The sequence below is a fragment of the Schistocerca piceifrons genome, chromosome 1, assembly GCF_021461385.2.
Source record: "Schistocerca piceifrons isolate TAMUIC-IGC-003096 chromosome 1, iqSchPice1.1, whole genome shotgun sequence".
Classification (NCBI taxonomy): domain Eukaryota; kingdom Metazoa; phylum Arthropoda; class Insecta; order Orthoptera; family Acrididae; genus Schistocerca; species Schistocerca piceifrons.
The window spans coordinates 454,361,112-454,383,564 of NC_060138.1; the positions used below are offsets into that span (position 1 = coordinate 454,361,112).

General features: G+C 38.9%; 1 protein-coding gene across 1 annotated transcript in view; it reads left to right on the forward strand.

Moving 5' to 3' along the window:
• The window catches only part of LOC124792370 (ubiquitin conjugation factor E4 A), a 124,046-nt gene extending 106,109 nt beyond the window's left edge, over window positions 1–17,937 (forward strand). Inside the window, exon 10 of the mRNA XM_047257935.1 lies at window positions 17,687–17,937. Coding sequence (XP_047113891.1) covers window positions 17,687–17,822 — 136 coding nt within the window. The 3' untranslated portion in view covers window positions 17,823–17,937. The remainder of the gene's footprint in view (window positions 1–17,686) is intronic.
• Window positions 17,938–22,453: the final 4,516 nt, after the last annotated feature.

The following is a 22,453-nucleotide window of genomic DNA, read 5'->3' on the forward strand; positions in this document are numbered from 1 at the left end:
GTAAACTTTTCAACTAGGATCACTAAATCCTCAAGGACAGCCATTGATAACATTTTTATAGACAAATCAAAGGAACAAAATCATATCATAAAACCTGTTATAAATGGACCATCAGATCATGACATGCAGCTCCTTGTTTTAGATGTAAATTCTAAGCAGATTATCAAGACTGCTAAATCTGAGTACAGGAGAGTAGTCAATCAACCAAAAATTGAATGTTTTAGAAAACTGCTCAAAGATATGAACTGGAAAGATGTTTATAGTGCTCATGACATGAATGAAAAATATAACACATTCATGAACAATGTCAGTACCATATTTGAAAACTGTTTTCCTCTAAAAGTTACTCAAATTAAACAGAAGTCTATAATAAAACCATGGATTACACAAGGAATAAAGATTTCCTGTAAGACAAAAAGGAAAATGTATCTGTCGACCAAGAATAGCTCCAATGCTGATGATTTAGCTAAATACAAGGAATACTGTAAAAAGTAATTCAGACGTCTAAACAAATGCACTACGAGAAGAAGATAGCAATGTCAGGGAACAAAATAAAAAACAATATGGGATATAGTGAAAGAGCAGACTGGTAGAACCAGAAAGGAACAGGAGCAAATAGCACTAAGGGTAGATGACACATTAGTAACTGATGGGCATAGTGTGGCAAATCTATTTAACAAGTACTTTAAATCCGTTATTGATAGAACGGGACTTTCAGGATCAGTAAATAATGCCCTTGAATATCTGAAACTAGCCTTCACAAATAGCTTCAAGTACATGAATATATCACTCACTTCACCAAAAGAAATAACTTCCATAATAAAATCTTTAAAAACAAAGCATTCTAGTGGGTACGATGAAATATCAACAAAGTTAATTAAGGCATGTTCTTGTGAGTTTAGTACAATTCTAAGTTACTTGTGTAACCAGTCAATTATAACTGGGACATTTCCTGACCGGCTAAAATATGCAGATGTTAAGCCTCTATTCAAGAAAGGGGATAAAGAGATACCATCAAACTACAGATCGATTTCACTTTTGTCAGCATTCTCAAAAATTTTAGAAAAAGTAAGGTACAGGCAGCTGCTCAACCATCTGACCACAAATAACATATTATCAAGAACACAGTTTGGATTTCTGAAGGGTTCTGATATCGAGAAGGCTATTTACACCTACAGTGAAAATGTACTTAATTCATTAAATAACAAATTACAAGCAGCAGGTATTTTCTGTGATTTGTCAAAGGCATTTGATTGTGTGAACCACAACATCCTTTTAAGTAAATTAGAATTCTATGGTGTCACGGGCAGTGCTGCAAAATGGTTCAAGTCATACCTCACTAACAGGAAACAAAGGGTGTCAGTGCAAGGGACTAGTGAATTAAGTCATCAGTCATCATCAGAATGGGAAGAAATTACATGTGGTGTCCCACAAGGATCCATCTTAGGGCCATTGCTTTTTCTTGTGTACATTAATGATCTCTCATCAGTTACACTGCCAGAAGCAGAGTTCGTTTTGTTTGCAGATGACACAAGTATTGCAATAAATAGTATGTCAAGTGTAGTTCTAGAAAGATCTGCTAATGATATTTTCATGGATATTAATAAATGGTTTAAAGCCAACTCACGGACATTAAACTTCGAAAAGACTCACTATATGCAATTCAGAACCTGTAAGAGGTTTCCACCCAGCATATGCATGAAGTACGAAGAAGAGCAGATAGAAGAGGTTGACAGTCTTAAATTCCTGGGATCACAACTAGATAATAAATTCAGTTGGGAAGAGCACACCACAGAACTGCAAAAACGACTTTAACAAATCTGTATTTGCAATTCGTGTGTTAGCAGACATAGGTGACATAAAAATGAAAAAGCTTGCATACTTTGCCTACTTTTATTCCATAATGTCATGTGGTATAATATTTTGGGGTAACTCTTCAAGTCAAACAAAAGTTTTTAGAGTCCAAAAGCGTGTAATACGTATTATTTGTGGAGTAAATTCATGGACGTCCTGTAGAAACCTCTTCAAAGAACTGGGTATACTAACTACTGCCTCTCAGTATATTTACTCATTAATGAAATTTGTCCTAAATAATATATCTCTTTTTCCAACAAACAGCTCAGTTAATACATACAATACCACGAACAAAAATGATCTGCACAAGGACTTAAAAGCACTTACTTTAGTTCAAAAAGGGGTCCGCCACTCAGGAACACTCATCTTCAATAATTTGCCAGTAAACATAAAAAATTTAGTTACAAATAAAGATCAGTCTAAAAGGAGCCTGAAAGACTTACTAGTGGCCAACTCCTTCTACTCCATTGACGAATTTTTTAATAGAAACAAGTGATGTATTGTATATATTCATACTATTAGTATTGTTATTTCAGCTTAAAAAAAAAAAAAAAAAAAAAAAAGACATGTTCCACATCCACGAGGATCTCCTCAGCACGGATCTATAGAACAAAAAACTAATCTAATCTAATCTAATCCTGCTTACACAAAAGATCTGTGACATCAGTTAGAATTTTCTTGATGTATCTATTAGTTTTCACTACATTGCTGTGTTTGATTTTCATCAGTTTCTGATGTTCTTTAAGTAGCTCTGAAATACTAAACACTTGTTTGGGTAGTTATTTATGTGAAATAAAACTGCTTTGATGATTTTTAGAAGAAGCATGCTGTGCTAAATCTGTAAACAGATTGTTCAGATCATGAAAACCCTCAGTGGACCATACAGTTTTTCTTGTGCTTAACAGCTAACATGGCTGGGAGATTAATTTACGTTTTGCAGGGATAGCACAAAACCACTTGTGCTGCTCATACCACGAACTTCAGAATGTGTTTTGAACTTAACTTTTTGAATGTAATGCCATTAACTTTTTGAATACAATGCCAGTGGTAGACATCCTTCTTCAAAATTTAATGTCTTCCAACTCCTTGAAAATGAAAGCTTCTGAAAGGAAGTGATGATGTCCTCACACGTAAGCATTGTATCAGTACTTGTAAGGCTGGTGTTCATTCCATATTCACTGCACACGAGATGTTATAGAAATGTATAGAGGTAACGCCACAGCTGCTGGCTGCCCGTGCCACGCGGAAGCACACTGCAAAATGGCTATGACGGCCTGTGCTCCTTCTTCTGTTCTTGTGAGGCCTCTTTGGCCCCATGTTTCTGTTTGTGCGTCATGGTTATCACAGCACCGAACATTTGCAGGCTGCCTGGCACGTGCATGGCCTTCTTGCCATATGATTTGCACTTCTAACAACAAGAGAATAACAAAAAACTGTAATGTAATAACATATCTGTCATTATTATACTATACTATTAGCCATACGGGTCAATGGCCTTGCCACAGTGGTAACACTGGTTCCTATCAGATCACCGTAGTTAAGCGCAGTCGGGGTTGGCTAGCACTTGGATGGATGACTGACTGACAGTCTGCCAATTGCTATTGGCAAGCAGGGTGCACCCAACCCATGTGAGGCCAACTGAAGAACTATTTCACTGAGGCTCCAGTACCAAAAACGGACAACAGCCGGGAGAGTGGTGTGCTGACCACACACCCCTCCATATCTGCATCCAGTGACACCTATTGGCTGAGGATGATATGGCAGTCAGTTGGTACCACTGGGCCTATCTGGATGTCTTTGTTGTTAATGCTGACACACTTGTGTGTCTGCTCGGTTCCTCACAGTCTAACAGAAGACCATAAAGAGCAATGAAGGACCATATGTGCAGAATTGCTTATGCATTACGAGCCTGATTTTGTGGCAGTTATTGAACATCATTGCATGTGATGAAACATGGGTTCATCACTTCGAACTGTAAACAGAATGGCAATCCATGGAGTGGCAGGCACCATACCACCTCTCCCCTTAAGCTAAAGTTCAAAGCCACACTCACAGCTGGTAAAGTCACGGCAACAGTCTTCTGGGACTCTGAAGGGGTTTTTATGTTTGATGTCCTTCCTCATGGTCCATGGTCCACTCTGACGTGTTTTCTGATATCCTCAGGAAGCTGAAGAAACGACTTCAGTATGTTGATCGTCACAAAAATGCAAACAAACTTCTCCTTCTTCACAATAACCCAACGCCTCACACAAGTCTGTGCTAGGACTGTTGATATTTTTATATTTTTAAAAATATTGGTATTTAAAAAACATATCAATATCAGCTCTCAATATATCGAAATAAAAGTGTCGATATATCGGCATAAAAATATCAGCTGCACATTGTAAATATACTGCCAGTTTTAGAGCTGTATATTTAAGTATTGATTTATTATTAGATATTCTGTAACAGTAAGCTAGCAGCCTGCCTATCATCCTTAGAGCAAGAATTGAAAGGAAAATGACGCACATTCACGCTTGGTGATAACCACTTTGGTAACAGTGGTAACCACACCTAAGTGGCACAATAAAAGGTGTCTGATGGATCCATTATTTGTCACATATCGGATTTGTCTGCAACACTTTGTGTCAACTTCCCTGTTCTTTTCATTTCTGCAAACACCACCAACCAAGCAGTTGTAGTGTCAAAAGTGAGGCTAAAAGTTGCAGTTTCTGTTAGTAATACCGAGCACCAATTGCGTCAGCATTTCCCCTCACACGTCTCCACCCACTGCAACGGCCGATCTTGTCATTTAGATTTTTATTCATCATTTTCAGCAATAGCATTGTGAAGAATGATGTTGTAAAGAAATAGCTCACTAAGTGTGTTAAAAATTGTTTTTAATGCAACTGGTGTGCTGTTTCTTCACATTGGAAATCCTTGTTATTCCATTCACACTGCCACCTCCCAGTGCAGTTGGAGTTCTTCTTTTGTGCCACATATAATTGCTTCACATAGTTAAAGAGGAAGGTAGGACGCGATGAAAGCTCAAAAAGTAGTAAAACTACTTCACACAGTGAAAATAAAATTATGTTCTACTAAAATTTCATTTTCATTCACACTGCCACCTCCCTGTGCAGATTTCTTCTTTTGTGCCACATATAACTGATTCACACAATTAAAGAGAAAGATAGGCTATGTTGAAAGCTCAAAAAGTAGTAAAACTATTTCACACAGAGAAAGTAAAATTATGTTCTTCTACAATTTCAGGCTATGTCATAAAATAAAAATATTGGCACTCGATATTGCCATTTTAATATCGATATTTTATCAACAGCCCTAGTCTGTGCATCAAAGTGGAGCTCACAAAACTTCATTAGATTGTTCTTCCTCATTGACTGTCAGGCAACAATTGCTGCGGAGTTAAGAACTACCTCCCTATTATAGTTCTGAGGGATATCACGTCATAAACAATGAGTTGCCTGAAAGCTACCACACCATGTTTGACATTTAAAATTATTTCTTGCTAAATGTACCTACATAATTATATCAGGGTATCACACTCAATTCAGGAGGTATGACGTCATAAACACTGAGATGAGTGAAAAACTGCTGCATCATGCTTGACGTTTCAATTTCTTATTCCATTGCTACTAACACTATTCACAACATTGTAGCCACACAAACACATGATTTTATGACACATAGTTCAATTGATATGATGATAAACAGTGAGATGCATGAAAAAATGCTGCTTCATACATAAAGTTTTAGTAAATTTATTCTTTACTACGAAGACACTTCTACAGTTGAGTCAAACACAGTTCAGTTTTTGTTTCAAACAGAAACTTGGCAAAATGAGTAACTGGGCAATGACAAGATCGTCAGCTAGTTGCACATGCAAAACAAACATGTCTTACAAGCCACTGAATATGCTTCATAAATAAAAAGAAGTGGAATTTGTATGGCAAAATACTAACAGTATTTCTTTTACCTGCATAAGACAAAATCTCCAAGAATATAGGAGCATCTAAGGAATAACGGAAAGCAAAAATGATAAAGACATCATATTAATGAACATGGGTCAAGATACTCATTTCAGTACTGCTACAGGATTGTCTACTTCATATTCTGCTCACCTGCTCTTGCAGACACTGCTCAGTGTCAGATGAATCACAACTTTCGTGTAAGTGATCTCTTCCCCATATGGATCCGTCTTCCAGACACAGCAGGTCCTGAAAGATCACCAAGATGGATCTCCAGAAAGAATAACTGGACATTTTACAGCCAGTTAGCTGATTTTGAGCAGTGTGAGTGTGCCTAGGACTGGGTGGATCACATTACACCTGTGATCCAAGCTGCTGATGCATCAGTCCCAAAGTCATCAAGAACACTTAGGAGGCAGCTGATCCTTGGTGGAATGATGAGAGTAGTTCGATTATAAAGGAAAGATGGTGTGTTATGCTAAGGTTCAAGCAATGGCCTACAGATGAAAGCCTCGCAGTCTTTCAGATGAGGATAATAATTAGAGAGAGTAAGAAGAGGTCATGCCATGTATTGCTGAAGTCCATCAATAGATACACAGCTGCAAGTATGCAAAAATACTAAGAGAATTTTCAGGCAGCACTCACAACCCCCGATAATAGCTTAGAGCAGGTATACCTCCTAACAACTCCGAGATCAGTGTCTAGGCAGTTGATGAATACTATAAACACATCACAGCTGATTACAACAAGGATCTAATAGTTTGTTACCATTGTGCAATGCAAGAGAGGGATGGTTCGGACAACTGTTTCAACAGCATAGAGGAATATCACCAACCATTTTGCTCGTGGGAGCAGGATTCTGCGTTTTCAACTACTTGTAATACTGTGTTAACGACTCGTAATACTGTGCCTGGTCACAACCTGATAATGTACAGCATGTGAAAGTAGTTGAACCAGTGGTTGGAGGGCGCCATCCTTCAGCTTTTTAATGAAATTTGACTATCAGGAGTATTTCCCAACCTGTGGAAAGAAGCCATTTTAATCCCAATTCTGAAAACCAGTAGTCAATCTCACTAGCTATTTAGGAAAGACACACTCATATTCCTGTTGTAGAGGAGAGTATGAGGCAATAATATGGTACAGGTTCATTCTTGAGTGGGCAGTTGTTATTTCATAGAAAAGGAGAACAACAATTTTGTCTGCTGCTAACTGCAAGCATCATGCAATTATCAGATTTCTAAGGACTTTGAAACTAAATTCCAGCAGACATCACCATCAGTTGTGTCATACGTATGACTATGCAACTTGTGTGGGTTTGTGAACAAGATCACTACTAAGTTGCTCCCAGTGTGGGTTCAGGAGATAATACTTCACACTCGATGATTTAATCCAGCTGGAAACGGCAATTCAACAAGCCTTCCTCTGTAAGCAACACCTTGTAGGAGTATTCTTGAATTTGTAAAAGGCCTTCACCATCTGGAGGTGTAATATTTTGTTGCATCTCAACAAGTGGGCTTTCTGTGGACACCTCCCAACTTTCATACAGCCCTTCTCATCAGATACAGGGTTAGGTATGACCTGTCTGAACGTTTTAAGCAGGAAAATTACATTTGTCAAGGAAGTGTTTTAAGTGTAATGGTGTTTGTCAGTGAAATAAACAGAAGTACATCCATTGTAAGGAAATCTATACAATGCTCCTTATTTGTAGATTATTTCTCAGTGTCCTCTAACCTTTCAACAGCAACTTGTTAGTTGCATTTGATGGTCAAGTGGCTGGAGGAATGGAAAAATGCCACAGGATTAAGTTCTCTTCAGAGAAAAGATTTGCAAATGCTTTTAATTGCTCCCACTTTCTAATGTAACTGTTTTAGAGCAGGGGGATACTGTCCTCACTTTTAATGAAAAGGTGAAATTCCTGACCCCACTTTTTACGAAAGACTACTATGGTCATCACACTTTAAAGACTTGAAGTCAAGATACCTCAAGGTTTTTAAATATTTTAAAATGTGTCATTAATACGTGTTAGGTAACAGACGGGGCACATCTGCTCCAATTTTATTAAGCCTTGTGACTTTAACACGGATACCATAGTTATGACTCGCAAGACCTTTGAAACTTGATGGATGTGGCACAACATTTGGGTATTAAGATTTCAACAGGTGCTTATCACACAAGCCCTGTTTGTGGCTGGGCTAGCAGCTGGCGAGTCTCCAATATCCATTCAATGTCTTCTCATGGTGCACCAAAAATATAGGACTCTGTCTGTCCCAGAAGGCAGCATCCATCTCCATTGGCTGGCCACCACTGAAGCATCTGTTCAACAATCATCCACAGGCAACGCGGCATTTGGGAGCAGTGTGGGGGAGAGCCTTGAGATATTACATGTGGACGAATTAAGGTGCAAAGACAGAGGTAGAGAGGGGATCCCCCTGTCTACTAAAAATGTCCTGCACAATTTTAGAACTGAAGGGTTACAGGAGGAATTGTATCCCAGATTACATCTTTAAAACAAAATCTTATGAGATTTAAATCAACTTGAATTTTGTTGTTGTTTACTGATGGGTCTAAATGGGGGAACTTTATCGGATGCTCAGTCATGGTCCCTGAATGTGTCCTTTGAATAAGGCTCTCAGAACAGTTGTCAGTTTGCATACAGAATTGTTTTTCTATCGTGGTAAGAAATTCCTCATCTGCTCTGATTCCCAAAATGCCCTTTTTGCCATTGGTCAGCTTCACACAGCAGACGGGATGGTTCAAGATAGCATAGGTGATATCTTTCTCTTGCAAAGGCAGGTGAGGGAAATAATTTTTTGTTGGGCTTGAGGATGCATAGGGATCCAGGGAAATGATATGACTGGTGCAACTGCAAAGGAGTCTCTCTCTCTCTCTCTCTCTCTCTGCGTGCCAAGGAGGCTCTGCAGTGGTTGGTTTTTCAATGTCTGGAGGTGAGAAGCAGTAACCTGCAGTCAGTGAGATGGAAGTCTAGCCTTTACAGGATGATACAACAGTGTGTCAAAGTTGCGGAATGTAGAGTTTGATCCAGCATGTTTTAATTGAGTTTGTGTTATTTGATGACCGGAGGGCAAATCTCTCCCCCACTGGATCACACACTATTTTAAATGACAGTGAGATGAGTGTTGTACATGTTTTAAAGTTTTGTGTATTGTAGGGGCTCCTTCCCAAAATATTGAGTGGGAGATTTCAGGGTTGCCACAGGTTCTAGAAATCAGGAAGTATCAGGGAATTTCAAATATGTCAGGGAAATTAAAAAAAAAAAAAAAAAAAAAAAAAAACACTGGAAAATCTCGTTTTTGTTTCAGTAGATGAAATGGTTTGTTTACTGAGACATCATGCATTGTCACTGGCTGGGTGCAGTTGAGTATGTATGCTGCTTCCCTACTCCCTCATTATTACTGCTTCTCCTCCTCCTACAACTCCCCTCAGCTTGCCGTCAGTGCTGCCACTGCTTCTTACCGCTAACCTAGCAGCTGCTGATGACAGAGAGGCGTGAGGAGTGGTTTGTTTGGATATGATTCTCAGAGACTAGATGCAGTGGTCTGAGTCGGCGGTCATGTGTGCACGAGTTGTGCCTTGAGTGAATGTGTTTTGTGCTCTCATTTTGTAACAAAAGCTATGGCTGAAAATTTAGTTGTGAGAGTGTGATTGACTTTTCTATGTGCCTGTCTGGCTCAGCGATCATCATTACAGAGAGTTGCTACCTTTCCTCACTATTATTGATTCTCAGAGTATTTTAACAAGTTATCTGTGGCATGGATTAATCACCGTGGTCTCATTTCATCAACATGCTGTCTGCGACTCATGAATAGCTGGCCACAAGAGTGGATTTCTGTAATGGGCCAGAACTGCAGGCTGTTTTTGCAAGTATTTTTAATAGATTACACCTGCTGATCTGAAGCCCTTCAGTTCCCACTAATGTGCAGACCCTGCCCGTCAGATCTAGTCTCACTGATCTGCCTGCAGGCCGGGTCTGTGTGTGGCATAATAAGGCGGATTTTCGTGGACACAAGACTGCGGTGCTCCGCAGCAGGCCAAATGTCACGCACAGTGGATTTCAGAATTGCAACTGTCTCAATTGCAAATACGTTGAATGTAGCATTTTACAGACATTTTATTTATTCTATTACATTTAGGCCCTTCAAAAGTATGGGCGATAAGAAGGAGAAAATTGTGTAAGTCACTGGCGATTTGTACACTAAGTACTCATGTGTTTCTTGAAAGGAAACTCACACAATACCTTTAAAATAATATTTACAACACTGTGGGTAATAACTGACAATAAGGAACATAGTAAAACCAACATTTTATTGCTGTTCACCTACAGTGTTGGATTACACAATTCTTCCCCGCATTATACACCTCTTTCAAGGGGCCTACTTTTTTCTGACATTATTTCTGAAATCAGTGAAGGTATTTTAAATCTGTCTTGCATCTCCAAGAAAGTGTGTATTTTTGTCAGCAAGTGTGTTTTGTGTTATTGATATAAAATAATATCAGTGGTCTTAATGAAATATATACAATTTGGCTTGCTTTCTCCATCTAAAGACACTTCATTACAAAATATGTTGATGTTAGTACTTAACATTTTTGCTCACAGAAAACGCCATCAGCTCGCAAGTTTGATATTTCTTCATTTGCACTATTGTTTCTTGTACCATAACTGCAAAGACAGATTGTCTTAACTTATCGCTGAGATCTCAATATTTGGCCATGAATAATGCCAAAACTTGTCTGGAAATCAGGGAATTTCACTTGGGGTAACTTGTGGCAAACCTGGATTTTAGCATGTTGCGTAATGGCTGAGTCATCCAGTCACAATAATCTGCCCATTTTTAAATATATGTGTGCTGGTACTTTGTAATTGATTTTATCTACAGTTATTTCATGTCTTTCCGATTGCATTTTGTTGGTTGTCTTTTATTGCCCTCCATACATCAATGTTCTTCTTTTAAATTGTTATTTATTATGCTGTGTTTGTTGATATAGTTTGATTTGACAATCTTTTGTTGTTTTAATGATTTGCACCAGCCTTGGACATTGCAATTTACCATCCAAAAACCCTAATCACTAACAGACAGACACAAGTGAGGCACTCTTAAACACTCTCTCTTCACACTGCTGGAGTACTGTCAAAGCTGCAATCAAACAATTTTCAGTCTACCTGCCTACTGCCTTGACACACATCTTACACACATTTTGTGAAAAACTCTGGTGTTGGGTGGTGATTCTGTGCAGCAATGAGTTAGAAGTGAGGTGTAATTGACTGGAACATTCTGAAATTGTAAGCCCTGCTTCAGCAAAACTGCTTGCCCGAATACTTTCCACCACTTTGGTTGAGTCTCCAGTGAATTGCCCGCACCACTGTAAGACTTTACCGTCTTCTCAGGTTTATACAGGTGACACAGTGGAGTGTATGTCTGCTGGAATTTTGCTTGTGAGCCCTTAGAAATCTAATAATTACATGAAGCTTGCAGACAAAATTGCTCCCTTAATCTGCCATTCAACATTGAAACTGCACACATTATTGCCCCATTCTCCTCTCTTCTACCAAAAATACATGTCAGATGGAACTACTTGCATCATATTTGGATGTAATCAGAACATACTTTTTGGTCACCCTCTACCTTGGTATCTCCTCAACCTTATCTACATGCGTCCTCCTTTGTCCCAGTCTCACATCATTGTACAGTAAACATAAGGCTTCAGACATAATATACATATTTTTTTCACAGCATGATGCAACAGTGCACTGACATGAGCTCAACACAAGATTATGGCTATATGTTTGGTCATCTGTAAGTACATTACTAAGTGTGGACTGCAGTGAAACCCTTGCAGTACTAACACAGGAGGCTCCAGGCAGCTGGAAAAATGTTGGTATAACTGTCTGCTTACAGGTTACTCATATGACCAAATGATCAGTAATTTGTGAGAACTTTATATTTTTACAATATTTGATTGATAAGTAAGATAAAAGAAGTCTCAAAACAAGAGCAAAATACCTAATACTTCTGTTGAGCCTCTTATGTGTATAATATGAATTTATGAATACTATGAATTAAACCATTAATTATATTTTTCTTCAGTATTACTTAATCAAAATAATCTGAACTTTGCATATTTATGCATATGTTGCCAATAGAGTGACTAGTTTCAAAAAATCATTCTTAGCAGAATACATCAGACAAGCTGCAGTGTCATGCTTAAAATGAAATTTAAACCGCTTATGTGTGACCTTTGAGTTTTGTTGAATGGTGATGTGGTCTTCAATTAACCAGTCTGATGCAGCTCTCCACACTAGTCCATTCTGTGAATGCCTCTTCATCCCCAAATAATTACTGCAACCTGCATCCTTTTGAACCTAATTTCTGTATTCATCTCTTTACCCTACATACCCCATTGACAATTAATTGGTGTCTCATAATGTGTCCTATCAACTGATCTGTTCCGATAGTCAAGTTATGATACAAATTTCTTTTCTCCCCAGTTCTATTCAATAATTCCTCCTGGAGTAGATGATATCACAGTGGAAATGACTGAAGCTGCTGGCCCTATCAGAATTCAGTGGCTTTCTGGAATAATGAGAATAGTGTGGACATCCGGAAAGATTCCTGGTGACTGGACAGTCAGTTATTGTACCTACTTTCAGAAAGGTAACACTGTGATCTGTGAGTATCACATAGGAATAGCACCATTATGCCGCTGATATAAAAATGTTTATGGCACTGCTAGAAGGGAAGAGATATGGAAAGGTCTGAACAGACTGGAATTATCAAAAGGAACACAACTGAGAATCAGAAACATGGTCAACAAATGCCTGAATTGTGTTGTAATAGGTGGTAAGAACTCAAGAGTGGTTTAGAATGGATAGAGAGGTTTGGCAAGGAAGTCACGGACGTCATCATATTTACATCTACATCCATACTCCGCAAGCCACCTGACGGTGTGTGGCGGAGGGTACCTTGAGTACCTCAATCGGTTCTCCCTTCTATTCCAGTCTCGTATTGTTCGTGGAAAGAAGGATTGTCGGTATGCCTCTGTGTGGGCTCTAATCTCTCTGATTCTATCCTCATGGTCTCTTCACGAGATGTATGTAGTAGGAGAGAGCAATATACTGCTTGACTCCTCGGTGAAGGTATGTTCCCGAAACTTCAACAAAAGCCCGTACCGAGCTACTGGGCGTCTCTCCTGCAGAGTCTTCCACTGGAGTTTATCTATCATCTCCGTAATGCTTTCGCGATTACTAAATGATCCTGTAACGAAGCGCGCTGCTCTCCGTTGGATCTTCTCTATCTCTTCTGTCAACCCTATCTGGTACGGATCCCACACTGCTGAGCAGTATTCAAGCAGTGGGCGAACAAGCGTACTGTAACCTACTTCCTTTGTTTTCGGATTGCATTTCCTTAGGATTCTTCCAATGAATCTCAGTCTGGCATCTGCTTTACCAACGATCAACTTTATATGATCATTCCATTTTAAATCACTCCTAATGCATACTCCCAGATAATTTATGGAATTAGCTGCTCCCAGTTGCTGACCTGCTATATTGTAGCTAAATAATAAGGGATCTTTCTTTCTATGTATTCGCAGCACATTACACTTATCTACATTGAGATTCAATTGCCATTCCCTGCACCATGCGTCAATTCGCTGCAGATCCTCCTGCATTTCAGTACAATTTTCCATATACCATAGCATCATCCACAAAAAGCCTCAGTGAACTTCCGAAGTCATCCACAAGATCATTTATGTATATTGTGAATAGCAACAGTCCTACGACACTCCCCTGCGGCACACCTGAAATCATTCTTTCTTCGGAAGACTTCTCTCCATTGAGAATGATATGCTGCATTCTGTTATCTAGGAACTCTTCAATCCAATGACACAATTGGTCTAATAGTCCATATGCTCTTACTTTGTTCATTAAACAACTATGGGGAACTGTATTGAACGCCTTGCGGAAGTCAAGAAACACGGCATCTACCTGGGAACCTGTGTCTATGGCCCTCTGAGTCTCGTGGATGAATAGCGCGAGCTGAGTTTCACACGATCGTCTTTTTCGAAACCTGTGCTGATTCCTACAGAGTAGGTTTCTAGTCTCCAGAAAAGTCATTATACTCGAAGATAATACGTGTTCCAAAATTCTACAACTGATAGACATTAGAGATATAAGGTCTATAGTTCTGCACATCTGTTCGATGTCCCTTCTTGAAAACGGGGATGACCTGTGCCCTTTTCCAATCCTTTGGAACGCTACGCTCTTCTAGAGACCTACGGTACACCGCTGCAAGAAGGGGGCAAGTTCCTTCACATACTCTGTGTAAAATATAACTGGTATCCCATCAGGTCCAGCGGACTTTCCTCTTTTGAGCGATTTTAATTGTTTCTCTATCCCTCTGTCGTCTATTTCGATATCTACCATTTTGTCATCTGTGCAACAGCTTTGGTAAAAGACATTTAGAATTTCGGCCTTCAGTCTGTCATCCTCTGTTTCATTACCATTTTGGTCACAGAGTGTCTGGACATTTTGTTTTGATCCACCTACTGCTTTGACATAAGACCAAAATTTCTTAGGATTTTCTGCCAAGTCAATACATAGGACTTTACTTTTGAATTCATTGAACGCCTCTCGCATAGCCCTCCTCACACTAAATTTCACTTCGCGTAATTTTTGTTTGTCTGCAAGGCTTTGGCTGTGTTTATGTTTGCTGTGAAGTTCCCTTTGCTTTCGCAGCAGTTTTCTAACTCAGTTGTTGAACCACGGTGGCTCTTTTCCATCTCTTACGATCTTGCTTGGCACATACTCATCTAACACATATTGTACGATGGTTTTCAACTTTGTCCACTGATCCTCAACACTATCTGTACTTGAGACAAAACTTTTGTGTTGAGCCGTCAGGTACTCTGAAATCTGCTTTTTGTCACTTTTGCTAAACAGAAAAATCTTCCTACCTTTTTTAATATTTCTATTTACAGCAGAAATCATCAATGCAGTAACCGCTTTATGATCGCTGATTCCCTGTTCTGTGTTAACTGTTTCAAATAGTTGGGGTCTGTTTGTCACCAGAAGGTATAATATGTTATCACCATGAGTCGGTTCTCTGTTTAACTGCTCAAGCTAGTTTTCAGATAAAGCACTGGATTCTTTGTCCCTGCCACCCGTTATGAACGTTTGAGTCTCTCAGTCTATATCCGGCAAATTAAAATCTCCACCCAGAACTATAACATGGTGGGGAAATCTACTCAAAATATTTTCCAAATTATCCTTCATAAGGAAAGTTCACTAAGGATCAACACCTGATGATACGATGTAATGAGCAGGAATTGGAAAAACGACTAAAAGACCTGGCAGAGAGTGATTGAAGAAGCAGGTGTGGAAATAAGCTTAACAAAAAGTGAAATAATGAAAATAAGGAGGACAAATGCAAAAAAGTGAAGGCTGTAAGTTGTAATGGAAAAAGCTTTAAAGAAGTTGATGCTTCCAAGTATCCAGAATGTAAATTAACCAAAAAAAGGAACTTCAAGGATGAAATTTTGGAGGGAATAAAAAATTGTTCAATATTTATTGCTAAGAAATAATAAGTAATATTATCTGCCACTTTTGTCTTGTGGATTCAGAATGTTGGACTTGGACAAAGAAAGATCTGAGCAGAATACAAGCAATAAAGATGTGCTGGAAAGGACTTCCAAATACTTAAATTTATAATTGATGTTAACAAATTTCCATTCTCCAGAGATTTGGACCTGTAATTATTACTGTCTTCCTGAAGTCTGAGGGTATTTCCCCTGTCTCATATCTTGCAGGTGGAATGGTCTTGTCATGGCCGGTTTTACCGAGGATCTTAGCAGTTCTGAGGGTATGTTTCTACTCCAGGGGCCTTGTTTCAACTTAGGTCTTTCAGTACTTTATCAACTTCTTCTTGCAGCACTGCATGTCCCATCTCATCTGCTTCCTCTTTCTTTTCTATAATCTTGCCTTCCAAGTCCATTTCCCTTGTATAGTCCCTCTATGTATTTCTTCCACCTTTCAGATTTCCCTTCTTTACTTATTACTTGTTTTCCATTTGAGCTCTTGATATTCACATAATTGCTTCTCTTTTTTCCACAGGCCTCTTCAGTTTTCCTATAGGCAGTATCTGTATTTTCTCTAGTTCACATGCTTTTATAGTCTTGCAGCCAATCATGCTTAGTCATTTTGCTCTTTCTGTTACTTTCAATTTTAGAAGTCCTATAGTCCCATTCACTGGCTTCATTTGTTGAATTCTTATATTTTCTCCTTTCATCAATTACGTTCAATAGCTTCTGTCACATCCGTTGATTTCCACTAGACCTTGTCTTTTTACCTATCTGATCCTCCGTTGATTTCACTATTTCATCTCTCGAAGTAACACAGTCATCATCTACTGTATCCCTATGTAATCGGTCTGAAACCAGAAAGTATCTAGGTCTCTTCAGTGTGTACAAATTTCTTCCATGATTCTCAACACAAGTGTTAGTGATGTTTAAATTACACTTGGCACAATTTTCTACCACCTGGCTTTCACTTTCGTTCCTTTCCCCCAGTCCGTATTATCTTATTAATTCTCCCTTAACTATCTGAATAATTTCTTTTATCTCATCATACATTCTTTCAAACTCATTATCATCATCATCATCTGCGGAGCTACTTCGCATATAAACTTATACTATTGTATTGGGTATTGGCTTCATATCTATCTTGGCTACAGCAATGTGTTCAGTACGTTGTTCATATTATTTTACCCACTTTCAAACTTTCTTGTTAATTATTAGACCTACTACTGCATAACCCCTATTTGATTTTGTATCTGTAAACACTGTACTGACCTGACCAGAAATTCTGTTCATCCTGACATGAATTTCACTGGTTTCCATTATATCTAACTCCAACCTACCCATTCACATTTTTAAATTTTCTAACCTGCCTACCTGATTTAAGGAATTGAACATTCCATGCTCCGACCTGTAGTATGCCACTTTTATTTTTCCTGTCAAAGACATCCTCATGAGTAGTCCCCACCCAAGGATGCAAATGGTGGAGAATTGTACCTCCACAATATTCTACTCAAGAGGATGCCATCGGTGAAAGTAAGAGCTGCACAATTTCCCCTTGCTTTCAGCCATTACAGTACCTGCACAGCAAGGCCATGTTGGCTGATGTTACACGACCAGATCAATCTTCCAGACTGCAACCAATGAAAAGGCTGCTGCTTCCTCTTCCGGAACCAAACAGTTGTCTGGCCTCTCCACAGATACCCCACTATTTTGGTTGCACCTGTGGTACGTCTATCTGTTCTTTGAGGCATGCAAGCCAGCCCACCTTGTCAAGGTCAATGGTTCAAGGGGAGTGTGGTTGAATACCGTTGGGAACTCTCAATCTATTATTTGCCATATACAATAAGTATGGAAATGCAGTCAGCACTCATTTATCCAGAATTAAATATTGAGCCAATCACAATAATACATTTTACAATGAAATTGAAGTAAATTGGAACACATTGTGTAGGGTTTATGATGACTTTTGGTTGCACATTGGACATAAAATATTAGATTATAAAAGCACTTCACTCACACACCACCACCACCACCACCACCACCACCACCACTACCAACAACAACAACAACTACTACTTATGAAAACGTTGCTTTGTTAAGGATGAAGCAGGAGAAAGACAAAACAGTTTTGGTCTAGTTGTAATTGGCCTGTTAAATTCCCTTCACATCTTTCAGTACTGAAGCTCATTGCAATTTGAACTAAAAAGATTACGTATTTTTAATTTTACATAAAATTATTTTATTGCAAAACTAAAGATTTGCTTTCTGTAATACAGGCATCTGCTGAGTGATCAGACTGACCCATTCAACCGCTCTCCATTAACTATGGATCAAGTCAAAACTGATGAGGAGCTCAGACTTAAAATTGAAGCATGGGTGAGAGAGAAGAAAGAACAGCATCAGAATAATTGAAGTGGCTGAAGATTTATTGTGCACTCATACAAAAAGACACAATCGTTTTTTAATCATACTTTCATCTTATACTGTTGATATATGTAATCAATAAATATATATTTTTAAAAACACAGTTATACATTAGTCAAAATTCATCATATATCTCGTTCTGCTTTTGATCTTTTTAGTGTTGGGGCTGTGTGCTCTAATGGTGATGGGAAGGTGGATGTTGATACTAGTTTGTAGATACATCTTTAAATTTTGTGCCTAGCTTGTAGGGATGTGTTGATACCTTTCTGAATTTTTAATTACCAAAGGAATGAACGTGAACATAATAGAAGAAATTGTATTAGGATCCACAAGTTCGAAAGCTTATACAGAGACTTCCAGTAACAAAATACTGGTTCACTCCCAGGCCACTTGCAGTGCCGCAGGTTTATTATTGAATGTTTTAAATTTTTCCATACTGGTTTCATCCCACAATGTTATAAGGCTCTCTCATGTGTGTGCATGCACTTTGCACTCTTTGAATTGTAAGTGCATTGCTCCTGTTCTGCTTGGTTTTTGTTCACAGTGATAATATTTGGTAATTTACATGACTCCACTTTGGTTTTGTTTCAAATAAACTGGTTTTATCGCACGGTATTCTGTGGACTTATATATATTTGCATGATTTAATTACGTCATACGTGTATACCTTGTATTCTGCTCAATTTTTGTTCACATCTCTTACTCATATTGTCCTGTATTTAATCGAGTATGCATGTTAGCAGCTTCTGACAGAAACAGTATTCAACTTCATTACATTTTAATCCATGATAAGTAAGCAAGTCTACTTTGAATGGTGTGTGTGTTGCTTCTTGCCACATAGTATGCTTTGCTTTGTAATCTCAGTGACAGAATAAGCAGTTATTGTGCCAGGTACTGTTGCACAGCAAAAATATAGTGAATGTACTTCCACTGCACTGAATGCCACTATAGTCACCAAACTAGTTACACAAAATTTGCCACTACATCCAATGATGAAACCCTGAGGATGGCGAGGAGCGGTGCTCGATATTTTTCAAGTGCCTTATTCACTTAAACATTTTCATTACAGTAGGAGCATGATTCTAGCAGACTGATTTCTCATAAAGTTTATTACTTGTGATACCTGTTAATAACATGGAAACACATCTGTGTTAAGTACTGTTGATCTTCCACATTTGTAATGTAGAATGCTTATGTTCTTACTGTGCTATTCGACATTCAAATACAGTGTAAACTTGGAGATGAAATTGACTCCATTGAATTTAGTTAAGGCGCATTTACACTGAGCTCAAAACAAAGTTCACAACATTGTTCGCAGCTACTACTGGACTACTGACATTCGCAGCTTGGTATGAACACAAAAACAGTGTTCCATGGCTATAGGAAAGATCAAAGGAACATTGTTTATGAGTGTTTGCTTGTGCTCTGTCCTAATTCACAAACTGCAGGAACTATTTGAGATACGGATGGCTTTGAAATTTGGAATAAATATGCAAGGCTTTGATAGGAATCTCCTGTTGCCAAAAACCGAAGAGTAACAGTAGATCTTTGCTTAATAGGAATTGCTTTTCTGAAATTTATGTGTCTTCGAAACAACTAGCCATATAACATTTGTTAGAATTTTGGAACCAGACAGCAACATCCTAGTGAAGTTATGAACACCAGAACTGTCTCCCAAACTCAGCTCAGAAAGCATGTCATTCCCACCATGTCTTCTATAGTACCAGTCAACCCCCCGATTCTTTAAAGAATTGAACTCCTGTGTATAAAACAGCTTCAAACGTCTGATTAATTTACAAATGAGTTAGTGTGAGAAAAAGTTTAGAAAAGATTTGACATTAAGCTTAAAGTTCGTTGGAAATCATTAGTGCTCTCATTATGAAACACTGGATGAGTATAGTTCGGATAATTTGTGCTCGATTTTGATGAAAAGCAAGTTTTTCAAACGTCTCAATGTCTATGACAATGTAGCTCCAGAACTATGTCACACAGTATATAGTTTTTGACAGACCAAATCCAGCTAAATATTACAATTGTCATTGCTTTAGTATTAAGCCAATATTTTACATTACGCTCGGCATTACAGTGGGAGAAGATTTGGCACTGAATATCGCCAGAAGAATATGTGTGGATGTCATTGTAATTGAAGGGCGTGATTTATGTGACTTTGGACCAGAGGGTAACGTGTTACTGACTTGTTACAAGAGAATACCCCAGTAATAAACACCTTTAAACTGTGAAGGTTGTTATTTACTGGGCTCGACATTTACTGCAACAAAAAAAGAAACAACAAAAATAAGAACACTCAAGATAGTACAGTCACAGATCAACTTCTGGGCAACATGTAAAGCCATTTATACAACAGAGTTTAAAAATATGTTTTTGTTCACAACATTGTTGGCAACAATGCTCAATGGCTGTGTCTCCATTTACGATAGCAATAAACATTTCTACATACATATTCACATTGTCTGCTACATTGAACTGGCAGCAAACATTTCACATAGTGTATTATTCACTTTAAGAGCTACTATATGACAAGTGAGGAGGAAGAATTAGTAATACTCTGAAACAGACAAAGAAATAGACTTAATCATCATTGGTGGAAAGAGAGCACTTAGTACCTTTCTATTAACTTTACACACAATTTCAAACGTTTATGAAACTTTTTCTTCCTAACATCCTCACAACATGATGAAAGGAAAAAAGTTTATTGCTTACCACATTTTCACTGGTCAGGCAATAAAATGTCAGATCACACAAAATGTTTTCATTTCTTTACCACCAACTCTATTCACAACATTTTGAACTTTGTTTGTTGCACCTTTACACACCATTAACAGATGTACTGTACTACAAGAGTGGAGCATTTGGCTGTCAGCGGACAGACAGAGCCAGGCATGAACTTACGCTGTGCCCACAGTCTACCTTGTAGCACTCAATTGTTAACCACCCTCCACTGCGCGACTATCATTTATTACATTAAAACATGTCACCATCTGAAAAAAACTCACATAAGCATTACATATTTACACTGAGATATGAATGAGCAGAGGATGGTTAATGTATTGTAAGTGTTACTTTATCTAAATGGATTGTTACTGTGGTATCCGCCATCTGGCCAATAGCGCGGACATCAAAACGCGCAAATTCGCGCCAGCCGGGCAGCTGCAAAGATAACACATGCGGACTGGGCATATAGATTCACCGACCGGCTGTGTAGTCCATTTTGAGATGACCGCTGGAGGGCTGGTGTCACGAGATGGAAGCGAGTCACAACTCTGCCCCTGCCCCACCATACACCATATTCTGGGATTACCTGGACGGTATATAGGCCACTGCAACAGCATTGTACAGCAAGTCCTATGCCTGCCTTTTCTCGTACTTGTGACTAGTGACCACATGTATTAGGGACCCCGAGGAACTTAGGATACTGTCTCAACTATTTCAGATGTGAACTGTAGTGCCCTGGAATTGTATAATTGCTATGGATTGTGAAGTGCTATTGTGAACCAACTTGGATGTTATTGTGTTATTCTGGTATAACACAATAAAATGGCGACGAGTCAACAAGAACCGATGACTCTGGGAACGCTCATCACACGGCTAATCCAGCAACAGGTGGAGAACCAGCAACAACTTGTGGCCAATCTACAGCCTCTTCTTCCCAGCATACTACATCATCAATCAATTCATCAAATTCCAGCCTTCCCTTCTTTTGATGAAGCCCTTGAAGAGTGGGAATTGTATGAAAAATGACTGAAGAAACACTTCCAGGTATTCCAGGTAACTGACATCAAGCTCATTTCTTTCTTGGTCTAGACCGACGGTCTATCGTGTGCTGTGCAAATTGACTCTGTTGTCCACTCCTTTGGAATAATCATTTCCAGAGATATGTGCCTTATTGATCCAATTTTACCAGAACCATGCACATATTATTTCCTTGTGAGAGGCTTTCTACCAATGTGTAAAGCAGGCATCACAATCACATCGCGAGTGGGCAGCTGAATTACAAAGTCTCAGCCACAAATGCCGTTTTTTCACTGCCAAGAATAAGGAATTGTATGCTGAGGAAATGATCCGTGATATGATTATTTGTGGTGCCCCAGACAGAGAATTCCAGCATGATGCCCAACAGCTTGAGGATCCCTCGTTAGACAAAGTATTAGAACTAGCTCAAACGTTCGAAGTCTTGCGCGCTGCAGGCCAAAAAATGGAGACTTGGGTGGAGATTGCAGCTGTCCATGTCCCCTTGCCCTGTCATCCTGAGGGTCCCTATACACCCACTGACGACGTAGCGGTTGCCGCCGTCCTGCACGTCCGTCTCGATCTCAGCAGAAGCTCGGTCGCTTTTCTTGCCAGCGGACCCTGTGCCATTTTCCATCTTGTCCGGACTGCTAAAAAAGAACACGACAGGAACGAATTCCCAGATCATTGGGCCTACTGCTCTCTCTGCACCTTAGCAGGTCACTTGTCATCGGTGTGTTGTTCTGTCCAGGCCCAAGAAGACTTGTAACACTCCAATGGACGTAAATCAAATTTCCGCTACTGAGGTCCAGGACATTTCCAATAAATGTTCCTGGATGTCTCCATTCACAACAGGCCACTAAAATTACAGG